The 25535-nt window shown below is 31.9% G+C and overlaps 6 protein-coding genes and 1 non-coding gene across 7 annotated transcripts; 2 read left to right on the top strand and 5 right to left on the bottom strand.

Annotated features, from left to right (window-relative positions):
* Positions 1 to 358: 358 nt before the first annotated feature.
* Positions 359 to 1323, bottom strand: LOC127251835 (pectinesterase inhibitor 3-like). Its single transcript, XM_051275742.1, has one exon. It carries the CDS (start codon positions 1215 to 1217, stop codon positions 654 to 656), a length of 564 nt encoding a protein of 187 aa, XP_051131699.1. The 5' UTR covers positions 1218 to 1323; the 3' UTR covers positions 359 to 653.
* Positions 1324 to 5313: 3990 nt separating this feature from the next.
* Positions 5314 to 6442, bottom strand: LOC127251449 (uncharacterized). The gene has a single exon (XM_051275143.1). It carries the CDS (start codon positions 6229 to 6231, stop codon positions 5692 to 5694), a length of 540 nt encoding a protein of 179 aa, XP_051131100.1. The 5' UTR covers positions 6232 to 6442; the 3' UTR covers positions 5314 to 5691.
* Positions 6443 to 12458: 6016 nt separating this feature from the next.
* On the top strand, positions 12459 to 15000 carry LOC127251548 (probable flavin-containing monooxygenase 1). Its single transcript, XM_051275279.1, has 5 exons — positions 12459 to 12941; positions 13029 to 13269; positions 13950 to 14134; positions 14227 to 14576; positions 14655 to 15000. The coding sequence occupies exons 1-5, from the start codon at positions 12459 to 12461 to the stop codon at positions 14998 to 15000; spliced, it is 1605 nt and encodes a 534-aa protein (XP_051131236.1).
* LOC127252121 (peroxiredoxin Q, chloroplastic-like) lies at positions 14997 to 16462 on the bottom strand. The gene is made up of 4 exons (XM_051276161.1): positions 16091 to 16462; positions 15779 to 15916; positions 15549 to 15638; positions 14997 to 15326 (listed from the first exon to the last, which is right to left on the bottom strand). Exons 1-4 carry the CDS (start codon positions 16289 to 16291, stop codon positions 15108 to 15110), a joined length of 648 nt encoding a protein of 215 aa, XP_051132118.1. The 5' UTR covers positions 16292 to 16462; the 3' UTR covers positions 14997 to 15107.
* Positions 16463 to 16516: 54 nt separating this feature from the next.
* Positions 16517 to 16589, bottom strand: TRNAA-UGC (transfer RNA alanine (anticodon UGC)). Its single transcript has one exon. It is a non-coding gene; the product is annotated as a tRNA-Ala (tRNA).
* Positions 16590 to 17446: 857 nt separating this feature from the next.
* Positions 17447 to 17955, top strand: LOC127252066 (auxin-induced protein 15A). The gene has a single exon (XM_051276074.1). It carries the CDS (start codon positions 17447 to 17449, stop codon positions 17834 to 17836), a length of 390 nt encoding a protein of 129 aa, XP_051132031.1. The 3' UTR covers positions 17837 to 17955.
* A 5047-nt stretch (positions 17956 to 23002) lies between these two features.
* Positions 23003 to 23790, bottom strand: LOC127251983 (auxin-responsive protein SAUR76-like). The gene has a single exon (XM_051275969.1). It carries the CDS (start codon positions 23705 to 23707, stop codon positions 23339 to 23341), a length of 369 nt encoding a protein of 122 aa, XP_051131926.1. The 5' UTR covers positions 23708 to 23790; the 3' UTR covers positions 23003 to 23338.
* Positions 23791 to 25535: the final 1745 nt, after the last annotated feature.

The following is a 25535-nucleotide window of genomic DNA, read 5'->3' on the forward strand; positions in this document are numbered from 1 at the left end:
TCTCTGTGATGCTTCATCCATCCATCCATCACGTGCTCACTTATTATACACAACTCCTCTTCATCTCCATTGGTCGACATTTTAGGTCACGGAAGCAATAAATTAATTAATACTATAGGGATCTCATCTCACTCTCAGATCCCTGGATCATCCCCGCCGTTCATTATAATATAGGGTTTGTAGATCAGATCAAGACGGGAGTTGCGCTCCCGGGAGTGGCTGGCTACACGAAGGAACTACGACGACGACAATGCTGTCAACTGTCGTTAATCAATCATACCAATACGTTTCCTGAATCTCCCGACAATTAACTATGATTCTTTCATTAAATTAGTCGAACCAAAATAATTAATTGCAATTATTTGGGAATTGATTATTATATATAGCTCACCTTAAGAAGAAAAGGAAGTTGTGTTTCAGTAGAATAGAAATTACATTACAAGCAAAATTATGCACACCCAAACACGGCGCTATTGACTGGCTACGTACATTGCGGATATAAAAGCAAACCACATTGCATAGCGCGATTTTTCGCGACTTATAAGTAAATATACAGATGGCATTTTATATATAAAAAAAACAAAAAAACAAAAAGCGCTTATATTATAAAAAAACCGAAAACGTGTTTTTAACTAAAACCACGACTTATGAATCTAGCCGCGCGTCTCGTCCAGTAAATTGATGAGGTAGAGAGCGTTGCTGGTGACTCTGGCGACGCCGGTGATTCTCCGGCGGACGTCCTTCCTGACTCCGCCGCTGATCTCCTTGAATCCGTCGAGGCACGTGTCCTCGTTCGTCAGGGCGGCGCTGACCCACGTCTCCGCATTGCTCATCTGCCACCGGAAGTCGGCGCCGCTGTTGAGGTGCTTCAGCGCCGCCAGGGTCCTGCTCAGCTCGTCGACAGACTCTCCCATCTGGTCCACGCAGTCGGCGAGGGCTCCTTTCTCCCGCCGGCCGTTGATCTTCAGCTGTGACAGGAACTCTGAGGCGCTGCGCGCGTGCGCCACGCTCACCCTCACCGCCGCCAGGGCCAGCTGGTGGGGGTTGCTGGCCGCGCCGCCGTAGGACGCCAGTGTCCGGAGGCAGACCGACGGGTAGCTGGCGTGGACGCAGGAGCGGCGGACCAGGTCGTGTTTTGGCGCGCTGGCGGCGCCGGACGGCGTAAGTAGCGGCCAGAGGAAGAGGAGGAGGAGACCTGAACGGAGGGCGCTTTTCATTTTCGTTGTTGAAATGAGATTCCGGCGGTGGCCGGAAGTGTCGGATGTGTGTGAAATGGGGGAGTGAGCTAAGCTTTTAGTATTGGGAGTGCTGCAAAATAAGAGAGAACAGATGGGTATTTATTGGCAGTTTAGATATTTTATTTATTTTATACTATTTTGCATGTTCATACGGATATCTAGGGTATGATCAATTTTTTTTTTTGAATTTTGGAATTTTGACTAGATATTTAATAAAAAAAAAAAAGAGTTAAAAGCATTTGAATTCAAGACTTAAAGTTTTGATATGTTGGATAATGTAAATAACTATTTTACATAAATTTAAATTTTTAAAATTTATTTATAAACGGAAGTCCACCAACCAATGTGAATAAATCTCTTCTCTTAAAATGCAAGAACACAGATAAATGAACCAATTTGTCCGCAAGGGATTTCCAGCAATGTGAGAGTAGACTTATGACAGTGAGATCATAGGTTTAAACTCTCGATGTCTCTAGGTCATCTGTGACACGTAATTCGTCTAGTATAATTTGTCAAGCCTAAGTTTCCCTCAGAGAGTGACATTGTTTAGGATTCCGTTAATATTATATAAATCATATTTTGTTAAATATTTACTTTTATATATATAAAAAAAAAATAGCTAGAAATTTGTTTGTTTAAACTTTGATTGAAACTCGGGCAGTCTTAAAACGAGAAGGATCGAAGAAAGCGCTAGTTGGATTGGGATTGACCAAAAAATATTTAAAAACCAAAACCAATTTCTATAGATTCTTCGCAAAATTGAAGAAGCTTTTGGGAAAGCCTGCAGGGATAATCATTCCGGTCCTGGGACATGGCGACCATTCTCAAGAACCAAAAAGACTGAGCTGAGGGAAGATATTCTTTAACACTGATTATATAAAAAATTTAATTTTTTTATATTAATTATAAAAAATTATATAAATAATATAAAAATAGTAAGTTTATATAATATATAGATTTTTTAAAAATATATTTTTGAAGAAAATATTCTCTCCGTTTAGTAATTGTACTATCTATCTAATATAATAAATACTCTTTCAATTTATAATATATTACACAAGTGTCATTATTTTTACATTATATCATACTAGTATTTTTGTCTTTTTTATTACAATTTAGTATAATACTAATATTCAAAAATCTATGTGAAAAAAACAAATATGAACCTTCCACTAGGACGAAGAGACTATGGGTGTGTTTCTTTACATTCAAAATCTCAAGTTTCTACTATTTGAATTCTGTATTTTCGAAAAAAATATATATATTTTTTCTTTTACAAAATATCTTATCATACATTATTATAATATCAAACCCAAATCAAATTTTTTTCAAACTTATTATATGTTAAATATTTTTAATTCGTACAAAATGCGTACCGCCTAGTTTGTTATCATCCAACGGTGGGAACTGGACCGCATCGGTTAACCTCAACTCGGAGGCGGGGAATAAAGGGCATTTATGTCAAATCACGCAGGCGAGCGATGGAGAAGGAATGGGTAGCTAACCTGACGTCGGGATGGGATGGGATGGGATATCGTTACACCACTTTGGTATTAATTCAATCACTCAACAAATCAAAACCGGACACGTGTCCATCGGTCATTAATTTCCACCACCAGAATTTACCAGCCATTTAATTTACTTACATTACATTTACCCTGTCCTCTGCAACTATAATAATAATAACAAATAAGGTAGAAAGAATTAAATACTCACGTTGTAGCAACCAACAATAAATATATAATATAATAATAAATGATTTAATTCGTTGCATCATCGGATACTATACTACAGTTGAGCTGAGTTCGACCTTCAAATTAAATTCCTACTCGAAGAAGAAATTGTACCGAAACTTGAATAATCAATCTTAAGGGCATGTAATGTAATAAATTATAAATTGATACCCAATCAACGGTCGAAAGGTGACCAACCACTTATATAGTATTAAATTTCACTTTACTCTGTCAGAAACTGCTTTTCACAATTTAGGACTAACACTAGCGCAAATGGTCCCATGCCCTAAATCCGTATACCCTTATTCCTTTTATACACATAAAAATAAAATCCCCCTTTTAAATACTAATTTAATTTAATTTAATATATGGTGGTATATTTGCATATCGAAAAAAGAATAATAATAATAAAAAGGCATGCAGAGCAATGCATGTGGGCATCTGCAGAGGTTCTATGGCCATCTTTTATTACATCCCTACCCAATTTTTGCTAAAAATTCAAATCGATAATTAATGCTTCCTATACGTATATGTGTATGTATCATGTATGAATTCACAGCCACAGCCCCTACCTTTTCCAAATTTGAGAAAAATAAAAATAAAAAATGAGTGTTAATATTATAGTAATATAAAAATAGATAATTAATAGTGTTAAGTTACCTTGACTTGAATACAGTAAAATTTAAAATTTAACTGTTATTATTACAGTGTCTGTAGCATGTAGAGGTTATTATCGGTATGTATTTATGAACAGCACTGCCGACAAGTTGGAGTACAAATTAAGTACACAACATATTAGGTGTGGGTTTGGAAGGGGAACACTGAAAATTAAGAATATATAAAATATAAAAGGATAATGTAACAATATTATACTATTTATATTAATCTGATACAAATACAATATACAAATTAATACTAGCTATATTATATTACGATTGATTTAACATTAAAAATAAATTAATATAAATAATAATTTACCCCAACATATATCAATGAATTCAAATCATAATATTTTATGTATTAATTATAAATCATACATATATCTATATATACCTACAACTTTGCTGCTTTATATATTAATTTGAGATAGCTTAGTCTTAATAATAATAATAATAATATTATGTTTCTTTGAAGGAGTGTGTACATATGTTCCAGCAAGGCTGCATTTGTCGTAGCTTTCATCATGTGTCCATTTTGTCGGATAGACTCCTATACATTAAAAAATAGGAAGGCCCATTGGGCCACTCACGGCCCATTTATGATTTTAAAAAAGAGTTCCAACTATATTTTATATTTTTTTAAAGTAATATAGAGGGATTTTAAAGTACGTTTCTTTGTTTATTTTATTTTTATTTTATTATTTGGATTCTACGATTTCTAAAAAAGATATATTTTTTATTTTCATAAAATTTTTGATCAAATATTATTTTAGTATCAAATCTAAATTAGTTTTTTTTAAACTCAATCAAAAGAAACACGTCAATTTATTATATTAACATTACCATATAACTAGAGTATATTAATTCATATATACCCCTATCCACTAAAAAATTAGTATATATTAATATTTTAAACTGTTTTTTTTACCATCATATCATTATTTTTACATCAAAAACTTCTTATACTAATTTTAAGTCTCAAGTACAATTAAATATAAATTCAAAACATTAAATTGATGATTGTTGCTAGTTATGTTTTTGATTGAATTTTTCTTGATATTTGCAGAATGTTGGATAGGCTGCAACAAAAAATTGAGCCTTGGTAATATGAGCCCAAAGATTATTAAAATTACATTACTATTGCTCCAGCAATCTATGGTGGTGACTATAATTCAAAAAAATGATACATGTAACATATTGGTTAATCATCAACAAAAGGAACCCAAATTTGTTGTAACTATTTTGGTAGTAAGGTGGATTAGATGATTAAGTGATCATTCCGGAAGTCTATATATCGACGATTAAAAGTGAGAGAAGTTGGAAGATGGGTTTATAGCCGGGATTAATCAAGAAACAAGGAGATTGATTTCTTAAGTGTATAGTTCGATTGAATCTATATATAACTTTGTGTTTAAATGACTTCGACAGTGAATCGTTTTACTGACCTTGACATTAAAATAATCATTCGAAGTCCGATCATACAACAAACAACAAATCTTTGCTGAGAGATTTTTCTATGTTAGATTTTTGAAGAAGTTGTTCTTGCTATTAGCTGTTTGGTCCATTTTTAGGCCAACAAAATAATAACATACAAAAATGGACATTAATATATACATATGTTGTGTTGAGAACAATAATGCATGTTTCCTACCGAACGCCAAAACTAGCAAAAAATTAATTAAATAGCAAGAACATCATTATTAGCAACAATACGCTATTAATTTTGTGACGACACGACAAGACATCATGGAAATGGAATCACTTTTAGTAGCCGTCAAAGTGTTCCCTCATTAATTACTTCTTCTTAAATCCCATATTTGTCCTTATTACTTAATTTATTAAGTAGTACTAGTATATATTTAATCGAGCGATGAGGGCAATTTCGTATTTTCAAATATCGACGAAAATCTGGCTCTTATAACACGACAACGAAGGTGTATCTACAAATTTCTTCGATTAAATTTTAATTTAATCTTGACTCTGAGAGTGAGAGAGACCTCAAAACATACGTAAATCGCCAGCCACTTGTTATTCCTTCCAGCCCCACCAAATTTATGTGATTTACAAAAACCTACCGCCGCCGCCCGCCGCCGTGGCTCTCCTCCACAGCCGCACCACACTGCCGTCCACCACCGCCCTATCTTGCCACCGGTACCACCCCAAATCCCCCATTCTCACCACCAACATTCTCTCCCAATCCTCGCAAAATCCGACCAATTCCGCCGCCGCCGGAGATTCGGCATCTTCATCCGTCTCACCGCCGTCATCGTCTTGCCGGAAATCCTCCACTTTGTAGTGCACTATAAATTTCGTTTTCGTCGAGCCTTCTCTGTCGCCGCCGGCCGCCGGAGGCCGGGGAGGGTTCAATTGCGCCGCCTGTTCCTCCTCCGGTCGCGCCGCCGAGGACGACGTCGATACAGCATCTCTGCGCAGCTCCGGCGGCGAAGACAAAGCTCTGATTCTCCAGAAGCTGACGGCGGCCGTGACGACGGCGATCCACGCCCAGACACTGTTGACCACGGCGAGGAATCCGTAGGTCAAGTAATTGAGTGCGAGAGCCTCCAGCGGAGATTCCAATGCGGCGGTGCCCATTTTCGCCATTAGCGAAACCCTCCAGGAGCTTTTGCTGTGCGTCTGTGGAGGGCAGTGGGGGCTGCTTAAATGGTTACAGGGAAGATCTCAGGAAATCTGGACCGTCCATCTATGGGGAGTACAGATTGCCACTTGCCGCGGACCGCATGCACCGAAACGAGCAAAATGACTCCTCTCGGGACACGTGTAACGCAACGATTGGGTTTTGTCCACCTCCACTTGCCCTCTGCGTAACACTGGATTGCTCCACCTCGGCTTACTCACTGCCTGCTGTCGATAGTGTCGATGATGTATGCGGTACGGACTATACACGCTGTTCCTTACGTGGAGCAATACGATTGGTTTTTGCGATCGCCGAGAATTAATGAACCAAACAATGATAGGAGGCCCAAATAATCAAATATGGGCCAGGTGGCAGTATTAAGCCCAATCCATTAAATAAAAAATTGAGCCCATAGAAACAAGCTGGGCTGGCTCATATATTTGAACATTACTTGGGCGTGTTTGTTAGCTTTTAGTGTCAAATTTTGCATTATATTTCTATATTTTATTTTATATCAATTATTTTCTTATTTTATTTTATTTTTTTAAGTGAGACCCATTCATCATTTCTATCTGTATAAAAAATACAAATATATGTGTATATATATATATAAAAGATTCTCAACTAACACCCTCAAAGTTTCCTAATTGTCTTACTTATAAACTTAAGCGGTTAGGAATTAATAACAAAATAATATTGGCACTTACAAAAGTGAAGACAACAAACATCTCACAAGAATTTTCCTAGGAACCACACTACCCCTTAATTTTGTGTCCTTTTGCATTTGAAAAGACAGCTAAATGAAAATTGTTGGGTCGATTTCATTTTCCTTTCCTTTCCATTTTCCATTGGAATTCTTGGTGCTTATGTGTGTGTATATATACACACACACACACATTCATGCACCTTCATCAAATAGGACACTCTTCTACGTACATTACTATTAGTGTATGTCTCTGTGTATCTATCTGCCAGCCTTCAGATAGAAACCCTAAAAATGATCCTGCTGTCTTAATCTACGTGTCGCATTCTGGACAAAGTAATAACACAATAATGGAGTGATTGGTCGACATTGAGGTCATTCGTTATCGACAAGAGCAAGAATATCCATTTACGTACATTTGATGATCAACAAACCCTATTTGTTTTGTGCTCTACTTTGTGGAAATTAATGTCGTAAGTGCATATAATGTTAACCATAATTTTATGCCCTCTTTTTCTCTTTTCTTTTTTTTTTGTCCGAAAATTGTGAACAATCGTCATCAAATTGAGAAAATTCTCCATTCATTCTCTCCTTCGTGAATCTATAGACCCTTGTTGAGCCTAAAAAATGTGTTTCTTATCGGTTTAATTATATTGAGTTTAAATCTTTTAAGTTTTTATTTAAAATCATTTTATGTAATATTTTCTTAAAAAAAAATAATTTTTTTTCAAGAAATGTGAATTTTAAACCGTAAAAATGGTATGGAATCTTAAAAGAAACACGTTCTAAAATCTCATTGCTATAAATATATATTTTCAAAACACCATAGATTTATTTATTTATTATTTTTTATTAGTCTACGCAGCTTGTAATCAAATCACACACATATATATATATATATATATTTCATTTAAAATATTTTATATTTAATATATTTTTCTTTCTATTCGAAATATTACAATTAAATTTATTTATATTATATTATAAGATTATTTTATAATGAATTTTTTTACCAAACCCACAATCAAACAAACCCTATATGTGAATGAATGAATGAATGAAAGCCTTATAATTTAGTGTGCAAACCCGTTGACAAATTGTATATACAATGGATTAAAAAAATTGAAATTAATTAATTTATTAATATATAGTTAAACTAAGCAGTGTTGAATTTCAAGTAATTTACCAAATTAATAATTAATCCAGGTTAAATTTGATTGAACTACATAATTTTATTATTTATTTAATTTGAAATATCAACCTTCCACGGGTAAAACAGATCAGCTGACTCTCTCTTTAATTAATTACTAATTCTATACTAAAGTAAAATTATTTGTTGTCTTGGTAGAAATTTACGTAGTGAGTGTGAGTCTTTTATTATTATTATTATTATTATTATTATTATTTACAGTATTCAGGTATGTTCTTTAAACGAGTTTCTCCCGATTATATTATTTAAAATCTGTATTTTTCGAAAAAGAAAATACATTTTTTTCATCTCATAAAATATTTTATCAAATAATTCCATTTCCCTATTATATATCTTAATTATTAATTTTCCAAATCCAAGTTTTATATTGTGGGAAGATGAGAGGAATAATTTTCGAGGACCGTACGATATTGAGATCAAACAAACAATACAAAAACGTGACTTGTGTTTGGTTTGTATTTTTATTTGTAAGTATATACACAACTTTGAATAAAAATTCATTATGTTCGATGATTTGAATTTTGAATTTGTATTTTGAACAGTAAAAATTATAAATTGAAATAATTACACAATTTGATATACATAGGCGTTGATAATAATTGTATTATTATTTTTTTTAAAAAAATAAAATAAAATTATCTTTACATTATCTTAACTATTCATTTTATTAAAATATTATTATTTCTTAAAATCAATGCAAAAAATAAATATATATCTTAAGGGAAACAAATGAATATTTTAATTTGATATTTTGTAAAAAGAAAATACTATATTTTTATTAAAAATTATAAAAAATAAATAGGAGATGGGTTGTGACCCACCATAAAGGAATTATGGACATGATTTAATACACACATATATATATATATATTTATTAATATACATTTATTTATTTGTAGGTCTATTTTTCTGCAATTCATTCATGTACCGTGTGTGAACTTCACAACATTTCAATCTTAAAGAATTTTGAAGCTCAATTGATTTTCAATTAGTCAAATTGTGATCAATATTGGGACAAAATTAAATTACATTTGAAATTTAATCACATTAAATTTGTATCCAATGATGATGAGAAAGTACATTTGTATTATTATTGATATACGAAATATTAGGATTATATTAAAATTAAATTTTAGTATTTTCTAAAAACTAGTATGATGGTAGTAGACAAGATACTAAATACAAGTACGTAAATTAGCCAACACATTTTAAATGAAATATGAGAAATTATTAGTATTATTTTTTTCTTAATGAAAGTTAGGCTATAATAATAACATAGTATAACTTATTTATTTAATTAATTACTACAAAATAAGGTAATCCCACTTGAACTAATCAAAAAACATTAATACTAATAAAACATAAACCTCCAAGTCAACCACGAGTTGGTGAGGGTCAAAAACGACTTACGTGTGTCTGAACACTGGGACATTAAACAATACACTATGACATTAATTAATTAATAGTAAAATTGAAAATCTTTTTTATTGTTGGCCATGAAAAATTTCAATTATATCTATAAATTTCTAGTATAGTATGCATGCGGTCTATATACAAAATTCAATACAATATTGATAGCAGATAATATAAATACAAATAAAATACAAGAAAAAAACAAAAACACATTGATTATATTAATATAAAAACACGTACATAAACTGATAACCTGTATTGTAATAACAGACGAATAAACATACAGAGTAACATATGACATAATCTCATATAATATAAAATATAAAAAAAATCATCACGCAATATTAAAAAAATAAAAACATAAATTATATTAATACAATATAAACTAACCATATAAATATGCACATTGCTTTTAATTTTATTTAATTAAGTAGTATTTTTTATTATATATACATTGGTTGGGAAATTGGTTTGACTTTTTGCTGCGTTTCAACCCATTGACTCGTGCCATAAAGCTACGAGGTAGCGGTCAAAAACATCAGATTAATGAGGAACTAGTTAGACTTTGTGTTTATGAGTGGTTAATTAAATAAGTTAATTTTTTAGGTACGTGTTTCGTCATATCCTTGTAAATTGATTATTTGTGCGTACGGAACAGTATAATGTTTTGCTCCACAAAGTGTAATTCAAATTTTTATACTCCCTCCGTCTCGGTGCAAGATTGTCGTTTACTTTTTGCACGTAAATTTTTAAATATTAGTATTATAATAGGTTGTAGTGAAAAAAAATAAAAATACCCCTATTAGTATTGTGTAATATAAAAGTAATGACATTTATGCAATATAGTGTAAGTTGGAAGGATATTTATTATGTTAGATAGTAAATACAATTACTAAATTAATAAATGGTAATCTTATTTTGAGACGAATGAAAATGAAAAATGACAACCTTTCAATGGGACGGAGGGAGGGAGTAACAACAATTCACCTTGGTATTGTTTATTAGGAGTGATTATATTATTTAATAATTATAATACAATTAGTACCTTAAAGATTGACAAGTTGATTAAGGATGTGGATTGACTCAAGTCTATCATATCATATCTAATTTATCAACTCAACTATCACTTATTATTAGTGAATGTTGTTAATTTCTACTATATATATATTAGTATAATTTTTTTTTTTTTTATATTTTTTTGTGTTCACACATTATTTTCAATGTTTAAATTTTATATAAAATATAATATATACACATACCCTTCTGATTTATAATTACTTATCGTTATCCCTTCATTATTATTTCTTTCGGTTGGCTCTAAAAGTTTCATTTACCTTTTGCGGTATTGTATTAACATTAAAAATATCTTTATATTTATAATTTTTTGCACAAATGTTATTATAATAATATTATATATATATATATTTTTATCAATTTTCCTTAATTTGTATTATGTTTTATATAATAATTAATATTCAAATATCAATATATAAAAAATAAATGAGACCTTAGAGTCGGACGGAGATAGTATTAGTTTTTCTTTTTCTTTTTGTTCACAAGAAAATGATCATTCATTTTATTTTTGCGGAGAAATTTGTTAGACAAATGAAAACATTTATGCATACATATATTATATATCAAAAATTTCTTTCCTTCTTTATTATTATTATTATTATTATTTATGATATAGAAACTCCCGTCTCTACTTTTTACGGCCATGAGTTCATCCAATACTATCGAACCATTTTTTACAGGACAAGTTCTGTTCTTTATTTATTTTGTTAAAGCATTGATATTACCTTTAATTCCTCCTTACTACTCTCTTTAATCTTATTTATTTATTGATTTTTATTTTGAAATTAACAATTCCACAACTTTGAAAAACATAAATCTTGAAAGACAAAATTTCAATCCAATTAATATCCTAAAGTTTAAAGACATTAAAGTTTCTTGTTTTTTCTTATATCAAACACACAAATGATATATATCATGATTATATATAATTTTGTGCACTATATATATATATATAATATTATGTATGTATAATCTAGAATTGAAATACTTTTCCATGGTTAGAAAATTCATTCAACTTTATTGTTTCTCCTTTCGTTGTCTACAATTGATTATCACATATGGGCTGCTACAATTTATGTTATGTTACCTTTTTTTCTTGCCAATTTCCTCTGATTTAAATTTACTACTGTAGAAAAGAAAAGGTTTTTATTGGAAGAAACTATTTCAAAAAATTCGCAATGTTTTCATTAATTAGGTCAAGTAGATATATATATCATCGCCATATTGAATAAAACTTATAATCCTCCTTTATAAGAAATTATATATTATGAAGTCTTTTCTTTAAATTTATAGTTGTCAACCCTTTTTTTGCACTTAAAAAAATATATTAGTAACGGAATTTCGTCCCTAAAGTTCACGTAGTTAACGCGATTTCCTCCCTAATTTCGTCTCTATTAGTAACGAAAAAATGAATTTAGGGACAACAAAAAAAAAAAAAAAAAAAAAACTTGTTAGAAAATTAATATTTTCTTGTAGTGTTTATTATTTCAAAAAAATAAATATAACTATTATATCGGATTTTTAATAAAAATACAATATTTTCTCTTACAAAAGATTAAGTAAAAGACCATTTAAACAAAAATTAAATATAAATTGTGATTTTATTTTAGAGCCATGAAAAATGCAAAATTTCTTAAGAAAATTTATTATTATTATTTTAATTTTCTCAACAAATTTCCATGCAAGTTCGCCTATAAATAGCTGCAAACTCTTCACTCTCAAATCCCACCCCAACAATTAAAAAATAATAATAATAAAAAATCACTGCATTATACATTTAAGAAATTGCTAGCATGGCTGTGAATGATCATCAGTACTGCTGCAGCAAGAAGATCGGGATAATCGGCGGCGGCGTGAGCGGCATGGCGGCGGCGAAGCAGCTTCGGGAGCATGAGCCGGTGGTGTTGGAGGCGACGGACTCCATTGGAGGGGTTTGGAAGCACTGCTCTTACAGATCAACGACGCTGCAGACCCCTCGTTGTGACTACGAATTCTCTGACTTTCCATGGCAGGAGAGGGACAACACCCGTTTCCCTTCTTACCAGGACATTCTCGACTACTTGCATTCCTACGCCACCCACTTCGACCTCCTCGGATTCGTCAAATTCAATTCCAAGGTCGTCCACATTCGGTATCTGCAGCAACAGGCCAGAGATGATGGAGAAGAAGATCAGTACGGAAGCTTGCTGCCAGGACACCCTGTCTGGGAGGTCCAAGTTGTTCGAACACTACCCGACACCCACTCCGATGATGTTCATAACCAGACAATTGTGGAGGTTAATTCTAGTTCTAGTTCTAGTTCTAGTTCTAGTTCTAATTTCTGATAATTAAGAATCTGTCTTCTTATACTTTTAATTTTGCAGTGGTATGCTTTCGAGTTTCTTGTAATCTGTACTGGAAAATATGGCGACATCCCACGAATCCCCAAATTCCCACAAGACAAAGGCCCTGAAATATTTAAAGGGAGACTTCTGCACACTCTTGATTACTGCAAACTGAATCAGGATCAACAAACCCTTTTGCTCAAAGGCAACAACGTTGTCGTCATTGGTTACAAGAAATCTGCCATTGATCTGGCTGTTGAGTGTGCCCAGGCCAACCAAGGTATACATACATACAGAATCTATCATTTAATATAATTAATTTGAATTTATTTATCAAATATAATGTGAAAAGGATGCACTTGGATTCAGTACTGATCCATTCTTCTTGTGTAGCGTCGAGTGACAGTGCTGCCATAGAAAACGATTGAGGAATCCCCTAACAACTCATTTTATTACAATATTTATTATTTGAATGAATTGAAACCCTAGCTAATAGAAAAGAGTAGTAGTAATTGATGGATCGATGTCGTGGTCGTACTTTTTGACAAGAATTTTTTTCCTTTTTTTCTGGTATACGATGGGTGTGGGTGATGATGGGGCCAGTCAAAGTTTCCATTTCTGGTGAATTCGTCTTTTAGTCATGGCATCTCCAACTTTGTCAATAATTAATTAGGGTTTACTAAATTTCATTACATTATTTTATCCTCATTCACACACTGTTGCTGCTATTTGTGTCTTTTTTAATTTTTTGATGTAGCCATGACCCTAGCTACGCAGAATTCACCTGTTTCGTTAATTGACTTGCTGTGTTTATATTTTGCGATGATATCATATGGAAACAGATAACAATAATAATAATAATAATCTGGAGTCAAAAAGCCTGCATAAATCGAAAGAACTGTACGTGAATATTCTTACATGCATAAGTTGATATATATATATATATATTATTGTATATAGGTCCAGAAGGGGAAGGTTGCACCTGCACCATGGTTGTAAGAACATTACATTGGGCAATCCCACATTACTCAATCTGGGGTCTCCCATTTTACCTCTTCTACTCAACCAGGGCTTCCCAATTCCTCCACCCAACACCTAACCAGGGTTTCCTCAGAACCCTAATTTCTCACATGCTCTCTCCTATGGTAATTAATTAAATAATTCACTAATCAAAACAATCATGAAAGAACTTGTCAATTTGTTCCAAAATATACTCTAATTATAATTTGCAATGCAGAGGAGAGCAGTATCAAAGATCATCGAATCGTATCTAACATGGAAGCTTCCCCTCACCAAGTACGGACTAAAACCCGATCACCCTTTCGAGGAAGACTACGCATCGTGTCAAATGGCAATCTTGCCTCAAAACTTCTTCTCCGAGGCCGAGAAAGGAAAAATCGCTATCAAAAGAGCTGCAAACTGGTGGTTCTTCGAGGGAGGGGTTCAGTTTGACGATGGCTCCAAATTGGATGCAGATGTTGTTATTCTTGCCACAGGATTTGATTCGAAGCAGAAACTTAAGGCCATAATTCCAGACCCCTTCCGATCTCTGCTCGAATTTCCTTCAGGCATGATGCCCTTATATAGGTCTGTCTTATTACGATTACTATTCGATTTGATCCTCACTGTTCCATTGCAGCATCTGATCAATCCTTACGATGTCAGGGGAACGATCAATCCGTTGATCCCAAACATGGCCTTTGTGGGATACATTGAGAGTGTTTCGAATCTCCAGACATCTGAGATTCGCTGCAAGTGGTTGTCCCGGCTGCTGGATGGGAAATTCAAGCTCCCGAATGTGGAGAAAATGCTCGACCAGACAAAGGAGGAGATGAACATCATGAGACAAACCACGAGATTCTACAAAAGAAGCTGTATATCGACTTTCAGCATCCACCACAGCGATGAAATTTGCCAAGAGATGGGATGGAATTCGTGGAGGAAGAAGACCTGGATCGCCGAAGCTTTCAGCCCCTATAACAGCCAAGACTACATCGAAGAAGACGATTAATAACATATAAGAAAGCCTTTATTCCTATTACAATCGAAATAAATGAGTTTAAGACATGGAAAGAATTAGTATAGCATGTTTGGATGAAATAAAATTTGAGTTTCAATTCAAGCAGATTCAAGAAACTTCAAGGTCTCATTGATGTGCTTCTCGGGTTGGAATTGATTGTTGTATATAAGTCGACAAACACCATTCTTGTCGAGGACGTAAGTCTGCCTTCCAGGCAATGCGCCGAAAAGGTCCCCCGGGACGCCCCACTCTTTCCTGACCCTGTTATCCTCGTCGCTCAGCAAGGTAAATGGCAGCTTGTATTTTGCAGCAAAGGCCTACATCAACACCACAAGCATTCGGACAAGAAAGGCAGCTAGCTAAGCTGTCCGATAATGACAGAAACAAATTGATGGCTAACTCACTTCATTTCAAAATTCCAGAATTTGATTGGTTTCCAATTGTCACAATAATTAACCAGTTCCCAGTTCCACCGTGATTGAATCGAATTCAATAGAATAGTTGTATACCTATATATATATATATATATATATATATACCTTGTGTGACTCTACATCATCTCCACTGATGCCTACAACCTGAGCCCCTGCTTTCTTGAACTTTTCATACGAATCCCTAAAGGCACACGCCTGCAAGCATAAATTGAAGATCTTTATTCTGACAAAAATTCAATCTTCATCTGATCAGAACATTGCTAGACTGAATGTAGAAGATTGTCTATTCCTCCGGGATGTTCTTTTATCCCTTCGACATTAAAATGACTTCTTACTTGTTTGGTGCAACCTGGGGTTTCATCTGCAGGATAGAAATAAACGACTGTAGGCTTGCCTTTGAATTTAGAGAGGCTCACGGACCTTCCATTTTGATCCTTCAATGTAAAGCTAGGAGGAACTGATCCTTTCGTCACCTTCAAGTTAATCATTCCCCCAAATTAATGAGGATTAATCAGCAACATTAGACTAAGCAAAGCCAACCACAGCTGTATATATGAATTCAAAATGTAATTCAAGCAAAGACCAGAAATTTCTCTAAACAGACTGGTAAATTGTGAAAAAACATGGCAAGGTGCGAAATGTTATACCTTAGCAGTGACGGAGGTTTTCACGGAAGCAGAATAGGGAACTGAACGATTGGAGGGTTTACAGAGCTTGAGGCCGAGAAATTGAGACCCTGAAAAGTTAGACACAGGTGAGAGGTTCTGAGAGATGAATGTAGGTTTTGGTTGGGAATGCACTGCCGAAGGGAAGACATGATTTGTGGTAGGAAGAGAAATGGACGCCATTGGAAGCAGCAGAGCCTAATTCTGCAATGCTATTTCGTTTCGAATTAGGGCTTCTGATTTAGATAGAAGATTGTCGTTGTAATTTCAATAAGAGATAAGGAGGATAGAACAGATTTCACATTGTGGCGACGAGAAGAGAAAAGGGGTGGATGAGATCTGCCCACCATCTGCTGCTTCCCCCATCACACCTGTGAAAAGCGAATGGAAAAAATAAAATATAAAAAATGGAGATGCGGGGGATCGAACCCCGTGCCTCTCGCATGCAAAGCGAGCGCTCTACCATTTGAGCTACATCCCCATTTGATATTTTTGTTATCAATTTCATTATTAATTTCCGTAATTTGATTTTACTCATATAAATTTGTATATATATAATATATTATATGTATAGAATCCCAGGGATGTTGGAGACGATGACTGGTTTTCATCTGCGGATTATAAAATTAAATGCAGGCTTGACAATGATGACAACATGCGACGCATGTGGATTCTGCCAAGAATACCTAATTGAAAATTAATCAGCCGATTTTGCTCAGAGTTTAAACTAATATACAAAACTGTTTGTACTTCTCCATATTTTAATTTTAATATTAATGTACCTTTTTCAAGTTCTGATCTTGGCTTACTCTTGAGTCGATGAGGTTATTGTGGAACTTATAAGTTTTGTGACGGATTGTAGAAAGGGATGAGGTATCATCAGGTGTTCGACGAAATGCTTGAACCAAAAAAAAAAACAGAAACAGCATTCTATTAACCTTACTTTTCCAGCCAATATTAACTAATTTGTAATTTCGGGTTGGAGCTGTTACTGATCTTTCATATTACATAGATAATTTAATTCATGATAGTAAGTCGTCGATCAATGGTGTTATTTAAATACCATAGCCATGTGAAAGCCCCTTGATATCACTGCTTGAGCATCAGCATATCTTCACATGGAATTATTGATGTGAGATCAGATAGAGTGATTCTGTAGTGAGTGAAGAAGGTGGATCATGTTATATAAGTGCCATTTTAAATATAATGGTCAACTCAATTCAGGGCAGTCACTTGATTAATGTTTTATAGTGATCGATCATTCATTCATTCATCCATTCAGGTTTGAGGCATTATTTCTGTATCAAATTCTTGAATTGGATCCTTTTAACTACAGGTATGGATGAGAATGGGAAGTTGACAGGGATCAGGCAAATCGTTAGGCTCAAAGGGTTCCTTCAAAAATGGCAAAGAGTGACACTGAGCAACAAGGCCAACGGCAATGGATGCGCTTCGGATGACGAAACAGGGCAGAGTCCTAAGACGCCGACGGATGTCCCCCGAGGGTACCTCGCAGTGTACGTCGGCCAGGAGCTTCGAAGGTTCATTATCCCGACAAGCTACCTCGGCGATCCACTATTCAAGGTGCTGCTGGAGAAGGTCGAGGAGGAGTTTGGATTTCATCACGGTGGAGGGCTGACGATCCCTTGCGAAATCGAGACCTTCAAGTTTCTCCTGAAATGTATGGAGACTCATCATCACAGAGGAGGAGGAGGAGAAGATGATTGATTATACTATGATCATGATGATAACAATTAATTCGATCTTGCTTCATTAATCTCTTAAGTGTAAGACTTAGTCTCAATTGATTTTTCCATCTGATCTTTTCCAATTGTTTTGAAGATTGATGAGGGTCACAATGTAAGAAATCATATATTTAATTTGTGGACAGGGTTTGCCTGACCCCTCCCAACACTTTTTCATGCTTGGCTGCATTCTGTATGCAATCAATCAATCAATCTATCTATCTCTCTGTTTAGGTGATGCATAAAGTTTATTTTCTTTCTTTGGTCCCAATATATATATAAGAAAAAAGAAAAATAACAAAAAGTTAAAGTAGGCAGCAGGTGCATTACATAGATAGGTTAGGGAGCAGTAACATGTGGAGGATGTGGTGTAGATTTTTAATCTCTTTACATATTACTACCATCTCCACAATATAAATATATATATATATGTGTATGTATGTATACATAGTTATGACAGTTGAGTTAGTTTTTGGTAGTACACGTACTAGTAAGTGTATTGTAAGAGATGTATGGAGTAAAGTACAATATTAGATATATGATATTATATAATAGATGTTTTGAGATATTTTAAATATTTAGTTTTAAATTTAGTAGATTTATATCTAAATTTGATTTTATTCATAGATCGAGTTTGTTTTGTATTGTCTGTGTATAGGCTCCTTATTTTGATGATCAATAACATAAATTCATTATTTTCCTTTAAAATTTCTTACAATAGATGGGCGGGACAAGGCAAGGCAAGCCAGGCCAAATTAATATATACTGATATCCCGAAACACACGCTGACTGCACATGCATGCATGCACCATTGTCTCTCTTTTATAAGCGATTGCGAATTTCTCCACTGAACCTGTGGCTCTTGTTCAGCTTTGAATTTTTATGTTTTGTAAATCTTATTGATATATAATGAATTAATTATAAAGTTAAAGAATGCAAAATTAAACGAATCGATGAATTAATTAATGAGATTCAAATTTAAATATTTACTCTGTATATGTGTATAAATGGGGAACTTGAGTTGGAATAAAATTTAATTGAATATTTTGAATGCATTAAATAATGTATGATAAAATTTGTTAGTTCATATATATATATATATGTATATGTATATGTATATATACATTCCCTGCCATGCGCTCAGATGATCGAGACAATAACCCCACACTGTTTTATGACTGGAACCACACAATCATAATATTATTATTATGTATTTTAATTTTATTTTAATTTTTTTTTCAATTTTAATTAAATAAATATTTAATTTTAATTTATAAATATTTCATTAATATATATTTTTTATGTATTAATTATAACTAGAAGCGGAGAAGTATTTTTATTTATTGCATTTAATGCCCTACATGTTTCATCTGCCCTCATTAATTCTCTTTTGTGCAAGTACAAACAAACAAATATTTATTTTATTTATTCATATTAGAAAGCATGCCAACCCTACCAAGAGAAACATGCTAGTATTATTTTCATTCTTGTTGTTATTATTATTATCATTTTTTTTTTTTGAATTATCAGCTAATCTATGGTCTCAAGTGTAAAAAATATACTTGTTGAAACGTGATTTGAATTTAGCAGTTTATCCGACCCGAAATCAAAGCGAAATAGTTGTTTTAATTGGCAGAGTTTCTTTTGAACTTATTTTAATTAATAATAAATAGACTTGTTTATGGTGTTTATGGTTCCTAGTCGTATCAAATGATTGTAACTCTTTGTATAATAAAATTTCTCTGGTTTCTGCCCGTGAATGTAAATTGACACAGTCATCAAACCACGTAAAATCTTTGTATTCTTTATTTATCTTTTTTTCATTTAAAAATACTCCTATATCTATATGATATGATATTTAAAAAAATAATAATAATATCAAAATTTTATAAAATAAATATGGGTGTGTTTGTTTGGAGGATTGGATTTTGGAGAATTTTGAAGTATGATTTTTTAAGTTGTGTTTGTTTGGAGGTTTGAATTTTGTAATAATTCTGTTGGATAAAATTATTATTTTATTAAAAAAATTGATATATTGATATGATAGTTTGATAGAGATGATATTTAAATATTATTTTATTGAAAAAAATATTATATTTAAATTTACAAAAATTTTTTGTTTTTTGTTTCTTTTATTTTATTTTATTTTTTGTGTTCTTTTATAAAAAAAATTCAAAATTTTAATTATTATTCAATTTTTTTTTTTAATTTTTTTTTTCCTGAATTAATTAAAAGTGCCTCTACGAAAATTGTTGAAAGCGCTCTGCATTACAGAAACACGACTTCGCACATGGGATGGTCTGAAACTCTCTTAGTTTGACTTTGATCCACGTCGAAATTAATTTATAAAAATTGAAATTTATACAGCGGCTTCTGAGAGTATATATGTGTGGTCATAATAAAGCCGGAAATTGCGGTTGTCGTTTTCATTAACTCTCATCCGAATTGTCACAACTCAAAATTTATGAGTATTTTCCCTACTATTTTCGGGGATTTATAAAAAAAGTAAAATAAAATTGCATCATTATATTAAACCTTTATTATTATTTTTTTTAAAAAATAAAATAAAATTATTTTAGACCCATGCTACAAATTAAATTTATATGAAAATAAGACGGTGTGTGTTGCAACAACTAGATATAGTTTTAAGAGGTTGATATAACAACCCAATCATTAGTTTCATAAATTCTTCATTTCAATATAATTTAATGTCGTAAAGCTGACAAAAAAGAGTTGTTTAATTATTTACGAAGGTTAATTTATTAAATTGTAGTATATATAGTTGGGGAATATATATATATATTGACTTAGCAGATGCTTCTGGACGTTTGGACAGTAAGAAAAAGTGTGCTAATTAATTATATATATATATATATATATTATTGTTTTTCAGAGCTCGAATAATCAATTACAACACAATAAATACTTTATAACATATAAATAATGTTGGTGGCTGAATAATCAATTAAGAGAGAGTATAGAAACTATTTGGACATTATTATTATTATTATTATTATATGTTTAATTCGGATTTTATATATAATAATATTTGGCTTTTGTTACCTAAGATTCGAGTCTACCAACTTATCAATTTTTGACATTTCTAAATGTAGGCATAAATAGATATGTTTACTTATATTCTATATAAGTATAGTTATTTAGTTAGTTGGATCAATTCAATGTTTTTGACTTTGTTTGCGGAGAAGCTTTTGAAAATTTTAATTCTACTTATCTATAATAATTTTTTTTTTTTTAAACATTATTGTTCTTTGATTTCGAGGGTATTTGGCAAATAGCTTTTTGAAGAGCTTTTAGCTTATTGAACAACTTTTAGCTGTTTGACCGGTCAAAAACCTGGTAAATTAGCTTTTTCGAATAGCTTTTTGGACTCAAAAAGCTAATTTCTGAAGAGCGTTTTGAAATAGTTTTTTTCTGTAAAATTTTTTTTATTCCTTATATACCCTTAAAAATTTATTATGCATTTTACACATAAATATATTTTGATTATTTATTAATTATATTAGAATATTTTATTATATTATTGTTTTACTTTTATAAATTTAAAATAATTATTTTTTATATAAAAATTATTTTAATTGTAAAATATATAAATTTATTAAAATCAACATAAAATAGAAAATATAAATACTAATAATTTATTTTCATATTAAAATTACATTATATAAATTTTATATTAAAAATAAATTAAATTTATTGAAAATTATAAATATAATGAACTAATTGATAACTAATATAATATATATACATGAAAAATTTATTATTTTATATTTTACATCATTTTTAATAGAAAAAACTATTTATATATTTCAATAAAAATATTATTTTTTAAATCTAACTATAATAAAAATAAATACTTGTATAATACTTTTACAATTTTCAATAACTAATAACAAAAAACTTTAAACATTCTAAACTCAAAAGAACATAATTGAATATATTAGAAATAAAAATAAAATAGAAATATCTTCAATTGTCATTTTACGTATAAACAGTTAATATCAAACAGTTATTTTACCAAACATTTTAATACAAACAGCTAATCGAATTAGCTAATCAAACCAGTTAATTCAATCAGCTAACAGCTATCAGCTAATTGAATAAGTTAACAACTAATAGTTAATTGCCAAACGCCCTTCATAAAAAGAGTTTATTTTTTCCATTTTTGTCCTTTTTAAAATAAAGATATCATTTTTAAATTTAATAATTGTACTATTTTATCTAATATAATAAATACTCTTATAATTTATAATATATTTCATTCCTCTCAATTCAACGAGGTTATAATTACTTTTTTTAAAATATGAAATATATAATTTGAAGTGAGATATACGAAAATGATAAAAATGGTACTTTAGATTGAAATAGAGGGAGTATTACACAAATATTGTTACTTTTATATTATATAATACTAATAGGACTATTTTTTTTCTTTTTCACTGCAACTAAATATAATATTAATATTAAAAAATTTACGTAGAAAAACAAATATTGCTCTTTATATGGGTCAGAGCTAATATAACTATAATTTTTTTACTAACAAAATATTAAATATTTACTATTTCTTTTTCCAAAATTAATTATAAAACTTCCTGTCTAACATAGCCTTGTTTTTTGAATAATAACTATTTTTATATAATATTTTAAATAAAAATTTATTTGATATTATTGTAAGAACTTTTTATAAATAATATAAAAGTAAATTTGAAAATATTCTTTTTGCAAGTATAATCTACGTATAACTATATAAGATACTTTGTTATAGATACCTTTTTTGTGATTAAGAAGGTATAATTTGGAGATATATATACATATACATACACAAAGTCACAAATGGCAGACAATTGGTACTTGTCATTATTCATACTTAGCAAATTGATGTATATATTATGTGGTCTCCTTTCATTATACACTCTTTATCTCTAAGCATTCATATTAATATCTTCCTCCAAACTCAACAACCATACCATTATTATTACACCAATAATAATTTTCACTTTTTTAAGGAACAAAAAAAATATATATATATATGTTTATTCACAAGAAAAGAAAAACATACATACATATCTGTGATCAAATCATAATGCAAATCCCAGGTGGGTTTTGATATATATATATATATATATATATATGATCCATTGCAAATATCCAAATATATGTATTTATGATTAGTACAATGCCAACTGGCCAATAAAGCCATTCATAGATTAGCGCCGTGTACATTAATTCAATGGGTTAATCCTCACCGTCCATAACGCCAGCGTTATTTTTTCCAAGTATAATCTACACCGCTAATCATTACATAACTAGCTAGCATGGCTTGAAAAAAAATAATAGTAATAATTAAATATAATATATAATAAAAAAAAAATATACACGTATACAGTGGGGATGCCCGCAGACGATCAATTCACTCTAACTTCCTTTTTTTTACCAATCAGTGGCAGTTAATAACCACGCGCCGCCGTCAACAAGCGTAAAATTCGACGAGCTCGTCCAAGGACTCCGGCTGAGGATCGGCGTTTTCGAGCATCCAGAGGAGGTGCTCGAAGAGCACCACCTCACATCCGACGGTGACCGAATCTTCATCGGCGGAGCGCCGATCGACGAGCTCTCGGAAGAGAGGATTTCCCATGACGTCGGAGGAGACGTGGTAGCGGCGCCGTGACTTTCCGACGTAGACTGTATGGAGGTCCTTGACGGCGCCGCCGTCGAAGGCATTGTCATCGTCGGAGGAGGAGGTGTTGGCGGCGGCGATGGAGCTTCGTCCGAGCTTGAAGGACTGCATTTTCTTCAGGACAGACTTGATCTTGGTGAGCTTCCCGCCCTTGGCCATATAGGATGATCGGAGGACTGTGTCGCGGCGGCGGAGGGAATTGAATGGATCGGAGAAGTAGTGTTTTTTGGGGAGGAGTCGCGGGATTGATGAATTGGGGATGACGAAAGGTTCGGCATTATATATAAAGGCGGAGGTCAAGTGCGGGTGGGGCCCGATACAAATATGCCAAATTGGAGTAACTGTTCAATTAATAGCTTCGAGTAGTAAAACGGGTCGGATCTTTTAATCGAGTTCTCGGGTTGGTCAATTGACCCGACCCTGCAACAATATTCGGCGTTTTCGGTTTTACTCTGCATTAAAGGTAAGGGTGTTTTGGGGTTTTGCACTTACTCTCCATTATTTATTTAGTATTTTTTTATCTCAAGTGTTTTTTTGAAAAAAACAAAAAACAAAAAAAAAATAAAAAATGAAAGCGTGACCGTTAATATTTTCTAATAGTATTATTTATGTTGTTTATATGTATTTATGTTTTTTTTTAATTTAATTTATAAAATATTTTTACCATTAGAGTAATTTTAGTTGACATGGATTTAGCATTAAAATTCTACACGCTATTTGTGTTATAGAGTTAGGTATGTTACTTTCAAGTAATTAATATGTTTATTTAATAGTACTAAATTTAACATGATCAAAACCATATATGTTTTTGTGATATTAATAAGAAAAAATGATCACATTGTCACATTAGCCCTTTTCTGCCTAAATTTTCATTTCCAGTACGTAATTGAATTAATTTTACAAATTTACAAATAGTCGTCATCGTGCCTCCTCACGTGAACGCACGTGCCTCTCACTGTTGACATGGCATGCTGATTGGGCCATTGCTGCATGCATACTGCTTACGTGGAGTGCTGACCACCTATATAAATATATATATATAGCCAAGATTCTTGCCAACTTGTAATATGGAAATTACGCTCCAAAAAAGTAATATTATTAAAATGAAGTGATTAAAAAAGATAGAAGAAGTTAAAATAAAGGCATTAATTATATAATTATTAAATTAAAATAGAAGGATAAATAATTATTTAGAGAGAGATAGAGATAGATACATACATGTAGGGTCTGGGGTGGTATGTTGTGTTCTCATTGATATAACATATATATATATATATACATCGATGGAACCAACTAAATATAAACCAAGGTTGGTGAGTAATTAATTTTTGGTAAGATTGTTGGTGAAAGAGACAGACATGTGCACTCCCAACTTGTTAATTCCATTCCAATCCAACTTCTTCATTTATAATTTTCCCCAATTTCTTGTATAAATAAATATATATATATATATATATGCCCTTTAATTTTCAAAACTAAAAAATTAAAATCAATTGTCCATTAAATTAGGTAGTTGGGTCTCCAATTTGAAATTCATCTACGTTACACCCCCACCATATACATATATATATATATATATATGTATTTGGGTCGTGAAGATGAGAAGTTAGAAAATGAAATAAGAGTGAAATGAATGAGTTTTGATGTGGGGAGAGTGAAAGCGAAGCATAAATGGGCAAAGGCATGTGAGCAAACACACACCAGAACCAGATATGGATTGGATTGCATGTTCTCTGCCACGTCACCCACTCCACTCCATGCATAAATATATATATATATATATATATACGAACATAAATTTAATTATTTAAATTCTAATATTATGTTTTTATATATGATGAGAATCAAACCTCGACCAATGATCAAGGGGTCGACAGCTTTGTCACTAGACTACACTCTATTCCCATATATACGACGACATTATATGAAAATTATTAGTTTCAAATTAATTTTCTTATATATATATAATCAATAATTAAACCATAAT

The sequence above is a fragment of the Andrographis paniculata genome, unplaced genomic scaffold (genome assembly GCF_009805555.1).
Source record: "Andrographis paniculata isolate CXL003 unplaced genomic scaffold, ASM980555v1 Contig45END, whole genome shotgun sequence".
Taxonomy (NCBI): domain Eukaryota; kingdom Viridiplantae; phylum Streptophyta; class Magnoliopsida; order Lamiales; family Acanthaceae; genus Andrographis; species Andrographis paniculata.